The 22,941-nt window shown below is 38.2% G+C and overlaps 1 protein-coding gene across 2 annotated transcripts in view; it reads left to right on the top strand.

The window, feature by feature from the left end:
• The window catches only part of HTT (huntingtin), an 81,264-nt gene extending 58,532 nt beyond the window's left edge, over positions 1-22,732 (top strand). For both annotated transcript variants that reach the window (XM_058025368.1, XM_058025367.1), the window contains 21 exons: positions 1,156-1,278; positions 2,131-2,344; positions 2,547-2,692; positions 3,233-3,410; positions 3,697-3,789; positions 4,211-4,398; positions 5,033-5,159; positions 6,013-6,113; positions 7,941-8,095; positions 8,462-8,601; positions 8,771-8,853; positions 9,128-9,258; positions 9,425-9,554; positions 10,316-10,471; positions 13,038-13,228; positions 13,664-13,778; positions 13,951-14,164; positions 14,309-14,414; positions 15,774-15,936; positions 16,575-16,735; positions 17,718-22,732. In XM_058025368.1, the coding sequence (XP_057881351.1) occupies positions 1,156-1,278; positions 2,131-2,344; positions 2,547-2,692; positions 3,233-3,410; positions 3,697-3,789; positions 4,211-4,398; positions 5,033-5,159; positions 6,013-6,113; positions 7,941-8,095; positions 8,462-8,601; positions 8,771-8,853; positions 9,128-9,258; positions 9,425-9,554; positions 10,316-10,471; positions 13,038-13,228; positions 13,664-13,778; positions 13,951-14,164; positions 14,309-14,414; positions 15,774-15,936; positions 16,575-16,735; positions 17,718-17,931 (3,129 nt within the window). In that variant the 3' untranslated portion in view covers positions 17,932-22,732. The remainder of the gene's footprint in view (positions 1-1,155; positions 1,279-2,130; positions 2,345-2,546; positions 2,693-3,232; positions 3,411-3,696; positions 3,790-4,210; positions 4,399-5,032; positions 5,160-6,012; positions 6,114-7,940; positions 8,096-8,461; positions 8,602-8,770; positions 8,854-9,127; positions 9,259-9,424; positions 9,555-10,315; positions 10,472-13,037; positions 13,229-13,663; positions 13,779-13,950; positions 14,165-14,308; positions 14,415-15,773; positions 15,937-16,574; positions 16,736-17,717) is intronic.
• The last annotated feature ends 209 nt before the right edge of the window (positions 22,733-22,941 follow it).

The raw sequence follows: 22,941 nt of genomic DNA, 5'->3' as shown, positions 1-22,941 counted from the left end.
GCTGTCTCTTGGAAGTTAAACATTGCTTGTTCAGTTTGTCCTTCTGAGCTTCAAATTACTTTCAGAGAACAATCAAGAATACTGAAATGTTTCTGTCTTTCATGAACTTAGACATGTTTATTTCCAAGAGAATTGGAAGGCTAACAGCAAGTCTTGGGGCCTTCTGTCTTCCTTTTTTCTAGTTTGTCCCATGGTACGAATAATTTCTCCTTTTCTTCTGTCCATGTTCTATAGTGATACACAGTGATAGGAAACTTGTGTAACTGAGATGGCAAAAATTATTTGATTAGCTGGAAGTTGGGATGAGTCTGAGCAGTCACTGGCTTAGGGGAGATGTTGGGACCTACTTGGACAGCAGGAGAAAATGCTGTGCCCAGAAACCATTTACCCATAGCTTTGTCTTCAAATTACCCCCAAAATCTCCTTTGTCTGTCTCTGTAAATTCTAAGCAAAAGTAGTTTTTGTGCTTCCCCTACAATTTGTGCATGGTTCACAGAATCATAGAATATCTTACATTGGAAGGGACTCATAAGGATCAATGAGTCCAACTCTCTACTTCTCACAGGGCTACATAAAAATAAATCCTATCACTAATAGCATTGTCCTGGTGCTCCTTGAACTCTGACAGGTTTAGTTGTGTTCTAATTATTTAGTGTCAGCAAATTTATTTGAATGTCTGAAAAAAAATATATAATTTACATTAATTTTTTTTATTTTCATATATATATATATAATTTGAAGACTTTTCTTCCTTCATTATAATATTGTTATATTGTTTTTTCTCTAATTAGTGTTATATTTGTGTGACTATTGAGTATCCCATGTTTTTTTTCTAGATTGTCTGGTCAGGTTTAGGATCCTAATACAAGTACCTGCACTCTATATTAAGATCAGTTTTTCCTCATTTCCTGTGCAGACCTTATGGAAATAGACAGCTTGTCACTGAACATTCATTGGTCCAGTTTAAGATGTTCCATTTCCATTCACCACTTGTTTGTTTTGCCTTGATTTTTAATTTAAGGGTTTTGGTTTTCTTAAATAATGTAGCCTATGAATGTCTTAGACATTCAATGCTAATGAGCAGTTCTCCCTCCATATCCTGTGTTGTTTTTTGGAAACAAGTATGTAATAAATTTCCTTTTTTGATTGTTGAAGGACTGGTATGTGTCCCTAGTGCGGTCACAGTGTTACATCAGGTCTGACTCAGCACTTCTGGAAGGAGCAGAGCTGGTAAATAGGATTCCTCAGCCTGACCTCAACTCCTTCATGACCAGCAAGGTAACTTGGTCAGAGGAAGATGATGAAATTAGTTCAAGTGTTCCTATTGGTAGTATTAATAGATTACATTCTGAAGTGTTTAGATTCTTAAATGTAAACATTTCAAATTTGTATAATGCTGGTAATATATACTGATAATACTAATTCACTTAATATTAGAAACTAAAATTGTAGATATTTGTGTAAAACAGTGGATATCTGTCTAGCAATGTTGCTAATAGTAACTTACTAGTAGTACAGGTTGAGTAGATTGAGTGGAAGCAAAGGTTTATTTATGTATTGCAATCAGAAAAATCCGATTTTACAGTTTTACATAATCTTGATTTACCATACAGTCTCTTCCAAGGCCAGCTGTTTCTGTCACCTCTTCAATATCTGTGCTGGATGACTTGCAGTAAGCTAGTAACAGGCCACAGACAGTAAATCTGGCATAAAGGACAACTTGTATCTAAGGATGTCTTTTGTTCAAATTATCACCATGATATTTGCTGCTGGTATGCAGAAATAGTAGTAAAAAAGCTGTTTCTAAAAAGATACTTGATTTGTTTGAAAAATTATTACTTGAAGATTCCTTTACATATGTCATCCTTAAGCTTTATTCACACATTGTCCTGAAAATTTGGAATAAGCGTATTGATTTTTCTTTCCAAAATGGTACTGGTTGGAATTGAAATTTGGAGCCAGTGTGAGCTAAACCATGTTGTTACACCACAGTAGAGCAGAGGTGCTAATAATAAGTTAGTTAATCAATAAACTCTAAATTTGCCTTCACATTAGTGTATTAGAATAATACCACCAGTTACTTAGTTTGACTTTAAAAGCAATTTTTAAAAATTTCCTCTTTGATTTCAGGAATTCAACCTAAGCTTGCTAGCACCTTGTTTAAGCCTTGGCATGAATGAGATCTCAAGGGAGCAGAAGAGCAGCCTCTTTGAAACAGCTCGGAGGGTAACTCTGGACCATGTGTCTTCTGCTGTACAAAACCTTCCAGCCAACCATCAGGTTTTTCAGCCACTATTGCCAACTGAGCCATCAGCCTACTGGAAAAAACTAAGCGACATCTTTGGTAATAGAAATAATGGTCTTTTAAAGTTTATTCTCTCCTCTGCAAAGATACTTTACAGATGTCTTGTGAATACATGAACTTACTATTTAAAAAAAAAAATCAAGATACCTGGCATAAAAGTGCTTATGAAATAGTTCTGAAAAAGGTTTATTGAATGGAAAAAAATTCCAACTGCTAGATTTCATCCAGTCTTATTTTATAGGAGATGAGGTGATGTATCAGTCTATGATGACACTTTGTCGTGCACTGGCTCAGTATTTGTTGTTACTCTCAAAACTACCAGCTGGTCTCCGTGTTCCTCCTGACAAAGAGGGTGACATCCTGAAATTCGTAGTGATGTCAGTAGAGGTAAGAAAGTACACCATAATTAAAGATGTGATGAAATGTTGGGAGAGGGAACAACTCTGATGTGACTGATGAGAAGGAAGGATGTGTTGCTGTTGTAGTCAGTGCTTTGTGTGCATTGTTTATGTCACATATATTTCAGGATGGGAAAAAGTCTTAAACTGATCGGCACTGAGTAATTTTGTTTGGGGCAATTCTTTTGTCTTAACTGTAGAAATTTCTTCTTAGTGTTTATGTTTGACTTTTGCTAGTAAATCAGGTTTGGGTTGTGGGACAAGGACAGCTTTATACAAGGAGAGGTTGATTGACTGATGGACTGCTGCTGGCATTTGGGAGAATGGGTCTTGCACTGATTTTTGGGACACTTAACAGTATATAGATAATTTTCTTGTACTTAAAATAAGTAGTGTTTTCTCAGGGGAAAAAAACCAATATTATTTGCTACTAATACTTTACATTTTGCTGAGTTAAAAAAATTCACTCTCGGTTAGAATTTCTGTTTTGAGAGTTTGCTGTTAATGGGGAACTTCTCTTTTTTTACAGGCACTATCATGGCATTTAGTGCATGACCAGATTCCATTAAGTGTAGATCTTCAAGCTGGTCTGGATTGTTGCTGTCTGACACTACAGCAGCCTAGTCTCTGGAATTTGCTGTCTTCTGCAGCTCATGTGACATATGCTTGCTCCTTAATTAACTGCATTAGATTCATCATAGAAGCAGGTGAGTGCCGTTTGATCAGCTAGGAGAAAAGTTTTGTTAATAGATTGCCAGTCATCATTGATCAATTGCTGTGTGTCTGGAATATTTCCTTGGAGTTCTTATTAATAATTAGTTTGACACATTTAGCTTTTACTACTTTAATTTTCTGTTTAAAATTTAGTGTTTACTTTTGAACTTGGCAAATGCCTTGGATGTGTAAAACATTTGACTACTACGTGGTGTTGATTAAAAAATGGAATATGAAATAGGTAATAGCTGTATCATTCAAATATTTTCTCCAATTCAGTTGCTGTGGAACCTGGTAATCAACTTCTGAGTCCTGAAAGAAAGAATACTTCAAAACCTTTAAGTGAGGGGGAAAGTGATTCAAATGTACAGAGTAAGTAAACACTGAATTTTGCTTCTACCCTGAACGTTCACTGAAGAAATATTTTTGGTACCCTTTCCATTACTACTATTTTTAACAATGCAAGTTCATCTGAGACCTTATTTGTATTTGGTAAATGCCTATTAAATATAGGTTGCCATATTTTTACAGGTATAGTTGCTTTTTCTTGAAAGGGATACATTAATGCAGATTTTTCTTTTGGGGGTTTCTGTTAGCTGTGCGGCATGCTACAGACTGAGCTTTTTAAAGTGTGAGATTTTAAATTTTAAAAAATGGTTTGTGTCCTTATTGTGGTTTTATCCTCTTTAATTAACATACTCTTTTGTTAAGAATTTTTTGTGTTTCTGTCTTTTTAAATTATTTGTATTTTGAGTGGATTTGTAAAGTTTAATTTCTTTCTCTCCCAACAAAGAAACAAAACACATAATTGCAGCATGTGAAATGATAGCTGAGATGGTGGAATGCTTGCAGACTGTCTTGTCACTGGGGCACAAAAGAAACAGCAGCATCCCTGCATTTCTCACTCCTGTCCTCAAGAACATCATCATCAGTTTAGCAAGGCTGCCTCTAGTGAACAGCTACACCAGAGTACCTCCCTTGGTATGTTTATTATGCTTTGCTTTCAGGACTTTAAAAGTTATTGAAAAACTTTGAAAACCAAACATGGTGCTGCATCTGAAGTTCTACTACAGTAGGACTTCAACCTTCAGCTGGTTTGATCAATCAGTTTTCTTTTTGAACACTGAGTAACAAACAACATGTGCAAGGCCACTTCTTTGTTTCTCAGCACTCTGTTTCTGAAGGGATGTAAAAACGTAAGTTCTTTGGTTGAAACTTTTTTGCCCCTCTCTGAGGTATCAGTGTGCTTTTTCAGGCATCAATAGTATGTGAACTGTCTTCCTTAAATTCCATTTCAGCATCATTTCTGCACAATATCTAAACTGAAATATGTGACAGGAACTTCCTTGCTTCTATATCTAAACTTGGACCATAAAACTGGATAATTAATTTACAGTGGGAAGTATGATGGAAAAAGCCCTAAAATAACAATTGTGGTGTCCACTGTATATAAGTTTTGTTAGATGTTCCATCTTCCTTTGAGTATTTTTCTGTTTAGAGAACTACTTTTGTTTGCTGATGTCTTGTTGCCTTTGAAGGGTGCCTGTATATTTAGAGCTGTGATATAAATACTAGATCTGGTTTGGGTAATTAAATTTTCATTATACTTCTTTAGGTCTGGAAATTAGGCTGGTCACCAAAGCCTTCAGGTGACTTTGGCACAGTTTTTCCTGAAATCCCAGTAGAATTTCTTCAAGAAAAGGAAATCTTTAAGGAGTTCATCTACCGCATTAATACACTTGGTATGTACAAAATTAAATGAATACACTTGGCTCTTATTGGGCATTTACCTGTGTTTTGAAATTACTGAATAACTGTATCTGAAACTGTTTGCTGACTTTTGTTGCTTATGTGGAAGACAGGTAATATTTCAGAGCAGGTTAGTAATTGTGTAGATTTTGTTCAGTGAAGAGAATAAATTATAGAAATAAAGCCAAAAATTATTCCAGCTCATGGCGATTTCAGTGTGTTCTTGCAGAATGACCATTTGTTTTCTGGAGCATATGCTTGACAGTATGTTTGAGAATATTTTGCTCCCCCCCCCCCCACTTTTTTCTATTAATACACAGTATAAAGTCCTGGGATAAGATACCTCTGTAACCTACCTTCAGCTCAGACATCAGATATTTGGGTTGGACAAGAAGGTCCTGAAAAAGTACTTCCTACCCAAACCATTCTATGAGTGTCTTAGCACAGTGTTTCCATTCCTCTCCTTTGTCTTGGAGCTGAAGGAGAGAAACTGCAATGTTGTTCTCTGCCATTCCCGTCCACACCTAGCAGATCACAGAATCACAGAATAAGCTGAATTTTAAGGGACCCACAAGGATCATTGAGTCCCAGCTCCTGGCCCTGCACAGCACCATCCCCAAGAGTCACACCATGGGCCTGAGAGTATTGTCCAAACATTTATTAAAATCCGTCAGGCTTGGTGCTGTGACCACTTCCCTGGAAAGCCTGTTCCATTACAAGAACCACCAAAATGAATAGGAAGTGGTATGAAACTAAACCTGTGGAAGCAATGTACCTTTTTTTAGTGCTGTTCCTTGTTTAGCTTTGTATTGAGACATCAATGGCTATCTCTGAGTGTTTCCATAGGGTGGATCAGCCGTACTCAGTTTGAAGAGACTTGGGCTACTTTGCTTGGTGTGCTTGTAACTCAGCCCATTGTAATGGACCAGGAGGAAAACCAGCAAGAGGTAATGTATTCATTGTATTTTTAAAGGAAATTTTACTTAAACCAAGAAAAGTGTTTCTATTAATAAAACTGTAAAGCAGAAAAGAAGTGATCAACACTAAGGAATTTTTTTTCTATTTTGTATTTCCTTTTTCTCATATCCTAGTGAGATCAGACACATCCATCTTCTGGCTTAGAGCCTCTGCAAGCATGCAAATAGTGAGGAAAAAAATTAATGAAGCTATTTCAACTCTTTATTAGTACATTACTCAACACAGTTTTTGGGGTTTTTTTTTTTGTAAGATTCTTGACTAGAAATTAGTTGACCTGAAGATGCATGTTCATGTGCCTTGCTCCCACTTTTAGATTGTGTATTGGATATCTGGGCTTCTAGCTTAGGTCAATGTTCAAAATTCAGTGGAGAGCATTTGGGGATCACAGCTGAAGAAATTTAGAGCAGAATTTGTGTCTAATTTATATAACAAAATATATGCATTTATGTACCAATTCCTATACCAAATATTTCTGTCCAAAGAGCAGCAACAAAACTGAGGCTGGGGCTAAGAGAGCTGAAGGTGTTTAGTCTCATAAAGGCTCAGGGGGATCCTCATCACTCTCCACAGCTACCTGAAAGGAGGGTGTAGCCAGGTGGGGGTTGATCTTTTCTGCCATCTCTCAAATTAACTCCTTAAGTTGCACCAGGGGAGGTTCAGATTGGATATTAGGAAAGGAATTTGCACTGAAAGAGGGGTTAGGCATTGGAATAAGTTTCCCAGGGAGGTGATGGAGTCACTGTCTTTGTAAGTGTTCCTAGGGATGTGGCACTTAGAGATGTGGTCTAGGGGTGATTATGGTGGGAGTGGATTAATGATTGTACTGGATGGTCTCTGAAGGTCTCTTCCAACCTTGATGATGCTGTGAAAAGTCAAGATGAGAGTGAACTTGGCTATCATGAAAGAGATTTTCCCTCTTCAGTTGTATTAACCTACTAGCAAACTGATTTTAGTGCGTTCTAGTTCTTTGACCTGAAAGGTTCTTTCCATAGGCTTGTTCATGATCCTGATGGTAGGTGCAGAGCCTAAAGCAGTTTGAAGAATTTAGAGGACAAACTGTGGATCCTGAGTAGCAGACAAAGAGTTTTGCTTCTCTTGCTTCCTATGTGTCAGACTGCAAAAAGGAATAGGAAATCATCATCCCTCTTCCCTGGGTTAGCATTTTCTGTTGGTTATACAGGCTTGGACACCTTGACTTAACTGCTTTCTGCTTAATGGCCATGTTGGGTCAGACTTAGAGTAATCTAGCCCTTGGTTTTTCCTTATTTGTCATGTAGAGAGTATTTGTTGAACAAGAATAATATTGCTCCCTTGCTTTCCAAGGCAGATCCATATGTTCAAAATTGCAGATATTTTAAGTGCTGTTGTAAATTTCAGTATGTTAATATTTTCTGAAATAAAAATAAAATTTTTTTGAAGTTGAACATTGGTTACCATCTTCTAAAGAACATCAGATGCATTTGTGGTCTGATGGTTTGTTTCAACAAGTAACTAATGGGTAGCTGCAAAGAAAGAGGCTGAACACTTTAAAAGAAGTTCTGAAATGGACATCTTGAGATTTTAATGCTGTTGGGAAAAGAGAAGGGTGCATGCAGAGTGACTGATGAGAAGGATCGATGTCCTGGTGCTGCAGTCAGTGCTTTGTGTGCATTTTTTATGTCACATATATTTCTGGATGGGAAAAAGAGCAGGTGTCAGGCTTATTAACAATAAGTTAGTGAAACCTGACAAACTGATATTCAAAGCTTTTGGAATTTTTTTTTAACAATTCAAATTACAGTGAGTTCATTTTACAGGAGGATACTGAGAGGACCCAGATCAATGTTCTGGCAGTGCAAGCCATAACCTCCCTGGTGCTGAGTGCCATGACCATCCCTGTTGCAGGCAATCCAGCAGTCAGCTGCTTGGAGCAGCAGCCCCGCAACAAAGCTTTAAAAGCTCTGGACACAAGGTATTTGTTTTCACTCGTTTTCAAATACATAAAACTTGTGGTTAATACATAACAACAGCTGCTTAGTCTAGTTGTAGAAAAAATATGTGTAGATTGTATTTTTTAAGTTAGAGTATGTGTGGATGGATCTATTTACATACAAGTTGCATGGATTTAGGTATGTGAACCTGCTGACTTAAAAGATTATCTGGAAAAGATAACATCTTAATAAAATCTAGTAAACACTGTGCAGAACATATTTTTCAACATTTTCATTTCCCTGATACTGAAAATAAGCATAGACACACAACATTACAGTGTGAGCCAGACTTGCAAAAAACTGTTAAATGAAAAATCTGCTAAAATTGATTTCTCTTGGGCTTTTAGGTTTGGGAGGAAGCTAAGTGTTATCAGGGGAATTGTTGAACAGGAAATCCAGGCAATGGTGTCTAAGAGAGATAATATTGCTACTCATCACTTATACCAAGCTTGGGACCCTGTTCCATCACTTTCTCCTGCTACTACAGGTAAGTGCTTGTTTGTGGGCGGGAAGGGGAGACTGAATTTCTTTCACATTTAAAATGTGGGAAAGGTACTCTCAAAAGAATTTGAATTCCAGTTTGTGGAAAATTAAGCCATTTTCACATGTGCTTTATTATGCACTTTTAAAAAAATTCATCCTCTGTTTCATTGCAGGTGCTCTTATCAGCCATGAAAAACTCTTACTGCAGATCAATACTGAACGAGAAATAGGAGATATGGATTATAAATTGGGACAGGTTTGTTAAATGCTCAACTTTAAACTTGATTTTCATTACATTTCCTCCAGTTCTGAAAAAATAGTTAAGAAGCATTGCTTGACATCATATAGAAACTAAAAGCTCTGAATGATGCAGGATAGGTCATAACTGGGTGTCTCCTCAGCTAGAGGCTGTGTTTTGCCTGTCATTTAAATGAAAATATGTTTGGCTTCTAAGATTCTTCTAGGCTGACTACTGGGGAATTGAATGCACTTCTTTGCTATTTGTTTTTCTCTTTTGTGTGTGTTGCAAGGTCTCTATACACTCTATATGGTTAGGAAATAATATCACTCCACTGAGAGAAGAAGAGTGGGGTGAGGATGAAGAAGATGAGAACGATGTACCTGCTCCTTCCTCACCACCTACCTCTCCTATCAACACTAGGTATCTTTTTTTTTTTCTCACTTTTGAGTCAGAGATAAGGTTTTATTTCTTCATTGAGTTCAATAAGCTGGCTTTATAAATCGAGTGCTGTTAAATAACTGTATTATTTCAAATCAAGCATTTTAGCAGGGTTTAAGAATAGCTACTTGTTTATTGTTCCTTGCAGGAAACACCGAGCTGGTGTGGATATCCATTCTTGTTCTCAGTTCCTGCTTGAGCTGTACAGTCAGTGGATATTGCCATCCAACCCCAGCAAGAGAACACCAGTGATTCTGATCAGTGAAGTGGTGCGATCAGTAAGTCTCGGTTGTTATTCAGTCATAACTGAGCTTCTGTTACAAGTGTTCAGAACTAAGTAGCATTTATAAAGCATCTTTTAATGTATGGAACACACAGAATTTTCTTGGCACTGCTATTCTGTGGGCAATACAGAAATACAGCTTGGGCAACTACAGCATTAGACTGATTGAAGCTCTCTAAGCATCTGAATTTCATATTCTGCTGCTACATTACGAATGCTTTATTGCTACTTAATGGCGGTTTATATTTTACTTGACTACTTGCTAGAGCAAGATTTTCTTATCCTATCTTTTTGTAAGAAAATGAAGATGGAACAACAATATATTTGAGAATTAAGTTGATTATTAAGTGTAGAAGCAAAACTAAAGAACACAGGTGTGGCATGTGTCTTGACAGCCATCATTCTTATGATTTAAAATGAAACTATCCCTGCAAGAGAAGTATGTGTTGTATATTTTGGGATTAGTACATTGTAAATAGCAATGTTCATGTCCCAGAGTTACTTCCTATAGTGGCTTTGATTTTGTAAACTTTTTGGTAAAAAGGACTTCTTGGAGGTCATTATTATCAGAGGTGAATGGTGGAATTAAATCTGGACAACAATAGTAATAGTTATTTCAGACCCTTGAGTAAATGTTTACACGTTTAATAGATCAATTGAGGAATATTTTGCTCACAATTTTAACAGAAGGGAGAGTCAATTTTTGGCTGTCTCCTAATGGGAATTTTTTTATATTCAATTTTAATTTCCTTATAGCTTCTGGCAGTGTCAGACTTATTTACAGAAAGGAATCAGTTTGAGATGATGTACACAACACTGACAGAGTTGAGAAAGGTGCATCCATCAGAAGATGAGATTCTTGTACAGTATTTGATACCAGCTACTTGTAAAGCTGCTGCTGTTCTTGGAATGGTAAGAAATTCTCAGAAAGTTTATTGCAAATTCATGAGTGTTTAGGTTAACCCAGCTTCTGCTGCAGAACTTGGTATACTTGTTAAGGGGGGTTTGTCTCTAAGAATATCCTTTAGCTGATCTGCATGGCTGTAAGAAGTAATAGAATATGTATTCTGGGCTTTCAGAGTTTGCAAACATTATCTCCAATTGCCCTGTATTCAAGCAGAAAGGTTGTTTGATTTGATTTTTTTTGAGGTTTGATCATAATTTAATGTGCTTTTTGGTTTGTTGCATGGAGTTCAGTGTTGCCTTTGCCCTGGACTCCTCATTTGTTACACTTCAGGCCAGAAACAGCTTTTGCTAGATTTGTATTGCTGGGGCGTGGCTGTATTCTCATGGGAGGCTGGGACAGTGCATGTGATGAAAATATAGTCCCAGATAACCAGGTGTCCCTTTTCTCTCCCTCACTCTTCCCTCCACTGCATCATTCTGTCTTGAGATGTGTAGACCAGAAGTACTTTCCAGTGAACATTTCAGAGTGTAGTTATTTAGGAAAAAAATGACAAATCATTTTGGAAGGAGTTAGCACTTCTAGAAAATCTGATACTAATATAAAGCTATATGGGTAATAGTGGTAACAGAAATTCTGAAAGGCTTTTAGGGTGGGGCTTTCAGTAGCTATTGCAGCAGCAACTCTGCAAGGGAAGGCTGGGAATGTGATGGCAAACATACAGAAACAGTTTTAGAGATCAGCTTATTTTGACTAGGCTGTCATTTCCCACTCAGTGAGCTAATAACACCTTCTCACAAGCAAACAGCTGAATATAACAGCTTGGTGGGACTTAAAAAACAAGAAGCTGGTTCCATCAGGAGTTGCTTGTTGTTCTGTGCTCAGCTACATAGAAAACCTGCTTAAAAAGAGCAGTTGGAGAGCAGACACTGTCTCAAACTGGCGTGTATCTTAGATACTTCATGAGTAAGGGGACAAGATAAAGCAAGTAATTTCCACTAATTACTTAGATAGTAAGGAGAAGACTTTCCAAAACTAAAATTCAAAATAGATTTTGTACATTCCAGTAAGTTGTGGTATTTGATAACTTTGGTAACAGGAAGTGAAGTATTTGATACCAGCTTGACCTTGAATACTGTACATAAAGTTGTAGAATGATTTAGGTTGGAAAAGACCCTTAATCATTGAGTTTCACCATTTCCCTAAGGATGGAGCCTAAGGAGGCTGAAGGGGGGATCTTATGACTCTTCAAGTTGCTGAAAGATTATAGCAAAGTAAGGGTCAGTCTCTTCTCTCAGGTGACAGGACAAGAGGAAATGGCTTCAGGTTGTGCCAGAGGAGGTTTGGGTTGGCTGTTAGGAAGAATTTTTTCACTAGAAGGGTGGTTAAGCATTGGAATGGGCTGCCCAGGGAAGTGGTAGAGTCACCATCCCTGCAGGTGTTTCAGAAATGACTGGACATGGCACTTAGTGCTGTGGTTGAGTTGATGGTGGTCAGCTTGGTCAAAGGCTGGACTTCATGATCTTGGAGGGCTTTTCCAACCTTAATGATTCTGTGAAGTACAGGGTGGCAGTCGCTGCCCTGCTCCTGCTGGCCACAGCACTGCTGATCCAGCCCAGCTGCCATTGGCCTTCTTGGCCACCTGGGCACCCCTGGCTCGTGTTCAGCCACTCTCACCCAGCACCCCCAGGTCCTTTTCCATGGGGCCCTTTCCAGCCACTCTGCCCCAGCTGTGGCACTGCAGGGGTTGCTGTGAGCCAGGGGCAGGACCCAGCACTCGGCCTTGTTGAACCTCAGACCCCTGGGCCCACTGATCCAGCCTGTCCAGATCCCTTTGCAGTCTCCCTCACTTCCAGCAGATCAACATTCCTGCCCAGCTGAAAGTACACTTAATTCCCTCATCCAGATCACAGAATTGATGGAGAGAAAGATGTGCAGGTCTGAGTACCAGTGGTCTCAGAGAATAATAAATGAGTGATCTTCCCAGGGAGGTGGTAGAATCACCATCTCTGGATGTGTTTAAAAAAAGACTGGACATGGCACTTGGTGCTGTAGTCTAGTTGAGGTGTTAGGGCACAGGTGGGACTCAATCTTAGAGGTCTCTTCCAGCCTCATTATTCTGTGACTCTGTGAATGGAATGATGGGCTATGAGTTGAGTAGACATATAGTAGATGGCAGAGTATAGTTGTCTGGTGCCAGTCTGTTTCAGATGGAAGCATCCTTTGTGCTTACTTGGAAGGCCACAAAATTTCAATCATGCAAGTCCTATATTCTTAATAGCACGTACTATTTACTGAGCTAATCCTTATCTTATTTGGGTTTTTTAGATTTTAAATCATGACATAACTTTTTACAAGTAAAACAAAATAGCATCAATTTCCTAGTTAATCTACAACTCATCTCTTGTCTTATTGTATTAGTCTTGTGGCATCTATTCAAAGTAGTTAAAGCAAGGCTCTGGTTTGTTCCCTATTTTCTGCTCTTTAATTTGTTCCAAGTATTTCTGAACAACAGGATTTGCCAGTATTTAAACAGTGTTGATTTCTAATGAGTGCTCTTGTTGGGTGTATTAGGATAAAGCTGTGGCTGAACCAGTAAGTCGACTGCTGGAATCAACCCTGAGGAGCACCCACATGCCAAGTCGGATTGGAGCCCTGCATGGAATTCTTTATATCCTTGAGTGTGACTTGCTGGATGAGACAGCAAAGCAGCTCATTCCAATTATCAGCGAGTATCTGCTCTCCAATTTGAGAGGAGTAGCACAGTAAGACTCTTCTCCCTTTCCCCCTGGCTCCAAACTGTTGCATGTTTATGCCTGAACAAAAGGGCTCTCTGTTGTTGGCAGTTGCCAGTACATTTTAGAGCAGGCTGTTGTATCAAGCAGGTTTTGGCATTTTCATTGAAAATATCATCCAATTTTAGGTTTAATTTACAGAGTGAAATGGTATTTGAGGATGAGAAAACTGTTTGATAGTACAGGCTTTCATGTCTTTGGTAAACTGTGTTACTTAAACCTCATTTTTCTGTCATTTTCATGATAATCAATGTTCTCTTATGGCACCTCAGCAATACTTTCAGTGATTTTAAAAAGGGCTTAGGTTTCATCTCAAAAATACTTAGAATTTCTAGAAATTGTTTATAATGTCTCTGTGACCTAAACAACTTTGGTGTGACCACTAGTGTTTTTGCTCATTTGCAGTTGTGTGAATATCCATAACCAGGAGCACATTTTGGTCATGTGTGCAGCTGCTTTCTATTTGATTGAGAATTACCCACTTGATGTAGGGCCTGAATTCTCTGCAGGAATTATACAGGTATGTTGTGATGCCTCCAGTGAGGGGTGGTTGTGTAACCTGAGACCACCACATTAGCTGTCTTTTTGTTAATATCTGATGCTGTTCAGGCTGTTCTGGTGTGCTGCTAGAAGATGACCTAAATACACCTCAAAACCAAGTAGTTTGTTTTTTTTTTTTTGCTTTATTTCAGATGTGTGGAGTCATGGTGTCTGGAAGTGATGAATCAACACCATCCATTATTTATCACTGTGTCCTGAGAGGATTGGAACGACTCCTTCTTTCAGAGCAGCTTTCCAGGCTGGACAGTGAGTCCCTGGTTAAGCTGAGTGTTGACAGGGTGAATGTGCAGAGCCCTCACAGAGCAATGGCAGCCCTGGGATTGATGCTGACTTGCATGTACACAGGTATTCACTTTTTTTATACTTCTGATGTGCTGGGAGACTGGCTTGCTAACAGTGCTAATTTTCTTAATTTATTTTTGTTACCAAGAGTAAAAGAAGTGTATTTTAACATCCACGGTGAACTTGTAACAAATTATTTTGGTTTAGGAAAGGAAAAAATCAGCCCCAGCCGTATCCCAGATGCAAATCCTGGTGCTCCTGACAGTGAATCTGTGATTGTTGCTATGGAACGAGTATCTGTCCTTTTTGATAGGTAAGAGGACAAAGTGTGTAAATGGGGCTCTGAGAGGGAAAGGATTGTGTTTGCCACTGCTTGGTCATTTCTCTATTTGACAGTTCTTACAGTTAATTAATTATGTTTCTCTACTTATTGTTGCTTGAAAGTTACACTCCTGGTATACACAGTAACACTGATGGAATTGCTGAAGGCAGCACAAATGTGCAGGAATGTAAATGAAAACCAGACATGTCCAAACTGATACTGTGTGTTGCACAAACCATACTACTTCATAAATGTATTTCCAGCTCCCTTCAGGTCAAACTCTTAAGTGCTTTTCAGGATGTCTTCTACATAATCAAGGATATAAATCCAGTTTACAGGAAATAATCTTTCTAACCACCCTAAGACTTTAAAACTTTTTCCCTCCTTCCCTCCTCACAAGAGTTGCTCTTTCTGAGGCTGTTAAGTAATTGCAGGCGAAGGATACAGTAAAACTTCTGTATTCACATGGAACTCATTAATGGGAACATTTCAAAACCCCTGTTTTGATCTGACAATCTCAAGCTGTCTTAAGTGAGTATAGCATGTTAGATTTTGTGTAGTAGTTTGTGGGTAATGGTTTACATTTTTTAAAGTGTTCAGTGGTTTTTCCATAAAACTGGAGGAGGGTTTCACTTCTGTACTTGGTGAGAACAGAACTAGAGCAGTGCTTGAGTGTTTTTGAATATATCACTCTGAAGAGCTAGCAAAACAAATGTGACTACTACAAGCAAAAAATAACTTTTGCAGGGAAGAATCACATGATGGTAACTTGATCTTGATACATCAACAGATGCTGCCTTTATTAGCAAGACTTTCCAATTAGTGTTATTTAAACAAAGTTGTCTTTAGGTTGGAGTGTCTTTTCCCCACTTTACACAGCAATACAGCTTGCTTTTCTCATTTGATATGTTGGTCATTCTGAACTTGAATAAAAAATGCCAAGATGTTATGAATGAAAACTAGTGTTCTGTTTATAAATGGTCTTTCCTCTGATAACTAGGAGGAGTGATCTCCCTGTCCTTTTTTGTTCTTGTTTAGTTTTTTCAGTATTCCTGTTGGTAAGTCTCATCTCTGATACAATTCCACACCTTCAAAAAATATGATTATTCAAAACAGAAAAGGGGAGAGTGTGGGGTAAGGACACACCTGTAACAGCTTCTGACAGCTTTGATAGACCTCTCTGGGTAGTCTGTTATTAAGATTACATGAAGATTTGGATTCATCAGTGCTGAGAGCTTGCCTACCCAGAGATGAAAGGAAAATGTTCTTTCCATTGCCAATTAAATTGGAAAAGAACTAGATATGTGTTGACATTCAATCATAATGTATTTAATTTTTTATTATTTTCAGGATCAGGAAGGGATTTCCCTTTGAAGCTCGAGTAGTGGCCCGGATTCTTCCACAGTTCCTTGATGATTTTTTCCCCCCACAAGATGTAATGAACAAAGTCATTGGGGAATTTCTGTCCAATCAGCAGCCATACCCACAATTCATGGCAACAGTAGTTTATAAGGTAGTATTGATACATTTATTTTTCTTAAATGTTTCAGAAAATTTCTAAATAATTGACAGCTCAGCTGAAGGGCCATATGCCACTTTTGTTAATTAGATCTAAAAAACCTGCCATGGTTGAGCTGTCCTGCTGTGAGCTTTGCCTTCCAGGCAGCATCAAGGGCTAGAATTGCCATGTCACCTAGAGGCCAAAGCTCACAGCAGGACAGTCCAGTCCCTGATAATGAGAAATAAAGAGAAAGTTAGTGGTTGTGATCCTGGTGCTCAGATTCTAGATCTGAGAGAACCATTACCTTGTGAGCCTAACAGGCAAGCCCCTGTGGCTTCAGCTGGGCCTCTGGGCTTTTGGCTCTTCAGCACCTGCTGGACTTTTGCATCACTGGAGAGTGCATGTGCACAGCACATGTGATCTATAAAAAGCAAATACCCCACACAAGTTGTATATTTCTGTGTGATTACTTCAGCTTGGTACATTTGTCACAAGTCCAGTTCACTAATTCATTTGACTCAGAGTTGTCCCCAGGAATCCAGTTTGTGACCCTCAGAGCTTTGTAGCCAGAGAGAACCTTTACAAGAGAAACTGAACTTTTTCCCATATCCATGCACCCTGTCTTTATTCCTGTGTACAATATTTTGCAGGTGTTCCAGACACTGCATAGCACTGGACAATCCTCCATGGTCCGTGACTGGGTGATGCTCTCCCTCTCCAATTTCACACAAAGAACACCTGTGGCAATGGCTATGTGGAGTCTTTCCTGTTTTTTTGTCAGTGCTTCCACCAGTCAATGGATTTCAGCAATGTATCCTAAAAAGATGGAATGTGTGCCATTTCTGGGTAATTATAGTGTAAAGCCTTGAAGGATAAGAGTACAAGTGTAAGACACAAAAAAGGCAGTTTTACTGCAGATAGTAATGGGTGTATATTGCTTTGTGCTGTTGGTACCTCAGGTTTGTAGGGAAAAAAGAGAACATCTAAACACATTGTGAGAGCAAAGTTATCTAAAACTACTGCTTTAAGATCAGTTCCTTTTGGCTATGCAAGATGATTGGGAAAGTCCTTACTTTGAAGGACTTTTTAAAAGCTTCATCAAGATAGTATTGCTGTGACCTTTAAAAGCTTTGCTCTGTATTCCTTCTGCAAGATAAAATATATTGAAGAAAATGTAAGAAGCCAACAAACTCAAAATCAAGAGAATTATCCTCTACATCCAAACTGTATTTTGCAGTTATCACCCTGGCTGTGCACTGCAGTAATAGTGGGCTTTGGCAATGGAATTGTATTGGTCAAATAAATTGGAACAGACTTACTCCTACTTATCTATATATCTATCTTTATATATACATGTTTGTGAGGTATTAGTGCTGGGTTTATTTAAAAACAAATAAACAAACCCCTGAAACAAACAGAAAAATAACTAGTGCATCTTGTGTGCAGACAAAAAAATGGCCATTTGTCATGTTTGAGACATCCTAATGAGTCCCAACCTCAGCAGTGCTCTTTGGCCCTCAGCAGTTGCTGATTGCATCATTTGCTCCAATGGATAAAGAAAACTACTGCTAGCTTGAAATTAATTTCTGAGGATAAGAAATTGTGGGATGTTAAGGAAGAAATAGGATTTATGTAGTAGCAGTTAATGGCCAGATGACAGCATTTGCACTTGAGCGTTGTTGGTGAACTTAAGAATAAGGTGTTTTAATGGAGAACAGAGTTTAAACTAAACTCTTTGCTAAACCAAAAGAGAGACAATGTCTGTCATTTTATGACCTTAACTTGTATTTCAGTCTTCCACATATTATCAGCAGAATGGGGAAATCAGAGCAGGTGGATGTTAACATCTTCTGTTTGGTGGCCATAGACTTCTACCGGCACCAGATCGATGAGGAGCTGGATCGGAGAGCCTTCCAGTCGGTGTTTGAGGTGGTGGCATCTCCTGGAACCCCATACCACCGCCTCCTGACCTGTTTGCAAAATGTCCACAAGGTCACAGCATGCTGAACATCCTGATGTGTAGCGGAACTGCATGACTAGTGTTGGAATATGAGTTATGAGGAATGCAAGATGAAGAAAATACCTGGGGTTGCATTTGTGATAAATACGGACCTGTCAGTTTTCCTTCCAGCATGCATGGACAAGTGCTCTGCAGCACTGGAAATCACCTGAGAAGTCAAGTGTAGTTGTTGTTGACACCAAACACCTCTAAGTGGAATGAAGTATGTCAGTGTTTTTCAAGTGATGGTGGGGACTAAAGAAGTCACACATCCAAGCTGTAAAATATGAGCTAGTACCACATGCAAGGTATTTGATATTCCTCTTCTTCCCAATATGCAGCTGAAGCCACTGTGGTGCAGCAGTAAAGCACTGACAGACTGTTATTGCAACACGCAGTCATTAGCCAACTTCATAGTTTTATGTACCTGTATATACTGTTGTGTAGTACAGAATAGAATTTGTTTCCTAATGTCTCTCCCAAACAAGGAAAAGAGAAAACGGCTTTTATGATTTACACTTCCAGCATGTAATTTCTCTCTCTGGATTTTCTGATATCCAGTGGTGTATGTGTTGGTGATACCAGAGATATAGTGCACATACGTAACCACACGTTTTTCTTTTTTCTTCTCAGGTTTTCAAATTTGAGTACAGTATATCAGTGAAAGAAATTTTAACTTAAATATTTCTATATTATGTACAGTATGTAAAATTGTAAGATGTGTGGTGCATGAGCTGTGCTGTAATTGGAGATGAACAAAAGCCATGCTACTGAATGTCTTGACATCTGTATTGTCCTCATTTTTTTTCCTCATTCTTGAATTCATGTTCCTTTTGGAAATCCATCTTAATGTACAGATTACATCTTGTTTTGCATCTCACTTTTTCTTAAAGTGCTTTAAAACTGGAATATGTTGATTAATTTGTCTTGAGAAACTGTACTAAGGAGGCATTCTTGTGATCCACTTTACTGTAGCTTCTTTGTAATTCCTTAATTTTGAGACATAATGGTAAGAAAGAGGACTAGTCACTCTGGATCAAACTTTAGATACTTAAGAAACTGTTCTTATTTGCTGCACAGCATTTTAAGAGACAAAATGGTGCAAGCTCCCCAGTAGTCAACAACCATTTGACCTTTCCTAACTGAGACCATGGAGTCATCTGGACCACTCTCATGTGAACAAATATGTGGTAGCAGTAAAGAATCAGAAGGCTGCTGTGGTCTACTTTGGGACTGGCTAAAGTGTTAGATTACACAACCTCTTTTATTACCTGTTGTATCCATAATGCTTTAGACACAAACACAAATATCCATGAATTTCAGGACACTACACAGGGCCAGATTTAGCTTTTACTCACCACCCAGGGAATGCCATTGATTCCTAAGCTTTACAAGAGGAAATCTAGCACAGCATTTGTCTTTAGTTGTACTTAAGTCTTTCATTATAGAGAAATGATACCTTGGTTCTCAGTCAGATCCTACATTCAACCTCTCTTCATTTTCTTATCACACCTTTTGGTGACACTTGGAAAAATGAGATAGTGTTGTCAGGAGGAGCATGTACTGTATGTATTTCTGTATATAATGTATATGTTGAAATTATACACATGTGACAACATTTAATGTATACAGATGTGTATATTTGTATTTATTAAACCCATGTATTTAAACTAATTCCAATCTAGACCAAAAATTGTTGCTTCTGCCCTTAAATTGATTACAAAGGAATTGTCCACTGCTGTCGCTTCCTTTTAGAAACTGGTAGAGGAAATTGATAGTATGGGCAGTAGAAACAACTGTAGATGTTGCTGTATTTAGCTCTCTACAGGTCTTATTATCTAGAGCAATTATTTCAGTCCTAAGTTGGGTTACTCTTCTTCCTTGGCCCACAGCACTGTGGTGATTTTTAAAAGAAACTGAACAGGGTTTCAGAAAAAGGTTTAATAAAATAGATACTGTTTGAAAGTTTTTGTGTTATATTGGAAATTATCTTAATTCTGATAAAAGTCTAATTCCAGGCAGTGAAATATAATGCCCTGTGTTTGCATTAAGGGGTAGTATAGATCACTCTTCCCTTTTGTAATCACCAATAATCGTTTTGTACTGTAAACCCACACACCAGTCAGTTTTTGTATGATATATAGTTTAAGTGAAGATATTTTTGTAAGCTATTTTCCAGAATTTAAAAATAGATTTTAATATATTTTTTAAGCATCAGGTTAGTCAAATTCTCACCATATAACAGTATATGTTGTGTTATGAAACTGTTAAATTCTTCATAATTTTAAGCTCCTCATGATTAACACAGACCAGCTGATTACTTTACCTTGGGATCACAGGAGCTAGACCCTTTCTGAAACTTTCCAAACCAGCTTGGGACTTGCTATAGAATCTTTCAAGCCAGTGAAGAAATACATTGAATTAAGCAGTCAGCACAGCTGGGTTAAAACATTATAGATGTGACAGACTCCCATTTCTCAAATGCCTCTTGCCAGCCTTAGAGCAAGAATTTGCATTGCCTGTTTCAAGACAAGCTCTAGAGCTGATGCACTCAGTTCTAACCTCACACAGATTCACTGGGAATAACTTCATCTGTTTTAACCTCTCCTGGAGGTTGTTGTAGTGTCTGTACCTCCTGTAATGTGTCCCAAGTGTCTAAAGAAGGGCACCTCCTCTTAGGAAATCCTCTGTGACCTGAAGGAGTTGGAGCTTAAGGGTCTTCCTAGTGTGGGAGCACACTGCAGTAGTGCTTCAGTTCAGACATTTCCCTGCAGCACACTTTCCTCTCTTCTTCCTGGACATTCTTTCCACACCCTCATTTCTTTGGGAATGAAATCATACTCAGAATCACTCCTGTCTGCTTTTAGTGACACAAGCCATGAGGTGTGCCATAGGGGTAGTAACAGCAGAACAGTGGCCATTAAGGGATTCTGATGTTCCATTTAAAGGAAATAAAAATACTGCTTGTCCTTTGAGACTGACTCTATGCAAGATTTTATTTCACAGTGTTTTTAACTTGCTGTAAACAGAAAGCTAATTCTGAAAACCAGGCTGTTCATATTTTCATTGAGATCAGGGTAGAAATATGTTTGGTCTTTAGACATACATTTGTTGTCCTGGCTAAACAAAGCAGAAGCATCTTTAATGTGCTTTGCAGTAGAAGTGGCTTCTTTGCAGCCTTACAAGATGAGAGGTGTGGCATGACTGGGAGCATACTTGAGACAGATTAATATTTAAAACTTCAGTTACAATTCAGTTGTCAAAGAAACTGCATTACTAAATCTATAATGTGGCCCTCCCCTGAGAACACTGTATGCCAGCCAACTTGTTATAAATGGCTTTTGGACCAGCTACCCACTGACCTATTGAATAAAGTTTGCTTTGTGTTTCATTTCAGCCTGCCCCCTCCCTTGTGCTGAGTGCAAGAATGAGGAGTTGCAAACAACAACTTATTGTAAACCTGTTCTTATTTGTGGGGTTCAAAGTATTTTCTTTACTATTTATGTTGTTTTCCGGTTGCAATTGAATGTGAGTTTATTTAAATCTTCTCTGAAGTGTATACTCAGATGTCATTTCTTGCCTAAAGCACCTAGCAAATGACTGTGTGTTACTTTTGCTTTGGTAGGAATGCCTTCTTAGCACCAAGACATTGCTTGTTTTTTAACACCAGCAGCATTCCAAAAGCACTGAGTAATGACTGGACAAATTTTGGTCAAATGAAGGGAGGAACAAGTGGAACCTTTTGGGATAAAAGTAATTTGTTGATATCTAGTAGCTTGCCTTAAGAGCATTCTGTCTTGTCATTCTCCTTTTTTTAGTGGCTGTTAACTGTATAGCAGATAAGGAGGTTGTGTCAAAAGCACTGCAAAGACAGTTCTCCAAGAGCAGCAGACCTGGTTTGTCTTAGCATTTTGTGGAGCTGTCAGGGCTGGGCATTTATGCTTCCATAATAAAAGAAATTTTAGGGTATAATGAGCAATAAATAATAGCAATAAGCAGTTTAATTAAATTCAGTTCTTCAGGATCTTACCCAGTCATTGAAAGGATGGGAGAAGACGGGGAACTAAATGAGTACATTTATGGTGTAAATCAGATTTTTTCCAAGTACAATCTCAACTAAACTTCCTGCTAAAGGTAGAAATCAGCTGAGGGGCAATGGAGGTGCTTTGCTCTTAAAACAGTTTTGGTTATAAGGACACAATTGCTGAAAGTTACAAGAGGACAAAATACTTTGCTAGTTTTTAAGTAGTTTAAGTGTTTTAAAGTGAAAACAAGCTGCTGTAAAAACTAGAGTAAACAATGTAGCAAAATTTGGGGGAAATTAATGATGTTAATTTAACCTAATACAGAGATTTCGGGTGAACTCGAAATTCATTGTGCATGCTACCTAAGTATCCATTTGAAATCTTGAGAATCCCACAGTCGTACCCAGGAGAGCTTCTACGGTATATCTTGATAAAGTTTTTAGCTGCATTCAGGTAACTGGGTATAAATGCTGCAGAGCATTTGTGAAGCATGTGCTGCTTTAGTCATGTGCATTTTGTGTGAGTTTATCATTCCCATCAGTCTGTGTGTACACACCATCCAGCTGGATAAACTTGACAAGGATAAGGTAACGCACCCTGTGGTGGGATAGAGTTTGAGGGCAATGATGAGCAAAAGCTTGGAGCCCCAACCTGAAAAGCAATTGTACTCAAGGGAAAAGAAAAGCATATAATTTTAGATGTATGTTTAAGTTTAAAAAAAAAAATGCTGAAAATACTGCACATTGAAACGAAAAGAGAAAATAAAATGCAACTATTACTGTAAGTGATTTTTCTCTGGTTATTTAAAAAGAAGGCCTTGATGTGTTTTACTAGTTTTTCCCTAGTATCTCTTCTTTCCAGCAACTATCAAATACTGAGTATTATTAAGATATGCAAGAATACTTGAACTTTCTGCAAATGTAGCCATGCTGCACAATCACAGTGCTGTTTGCAATTAACCAAGAGCTATCACGGCTGAGCTTTTAATTGTAT

This window comes from Melospiza georgiana, chromosome 5 (assembly GCF_028018845.1).
Source record: "Melospiza georgiana isolate bMelGeo1 chromosome 5, bMelGeo1.pri, whole genome shotgun sequence".
In the NCBI taxonomy this organism is placed as follows: domain Eukaryota; kingdom Metazoa; phylum Chordata; class Aves; order Passeriformes; family Passerellidae; genus Melospiza; species Melospiza georgiana.
The sequence above is the reverse complement of the archived record's forward strand: the minus strand, read 5'-3'. Positions and strand labels throughout refer to the sequence as shown.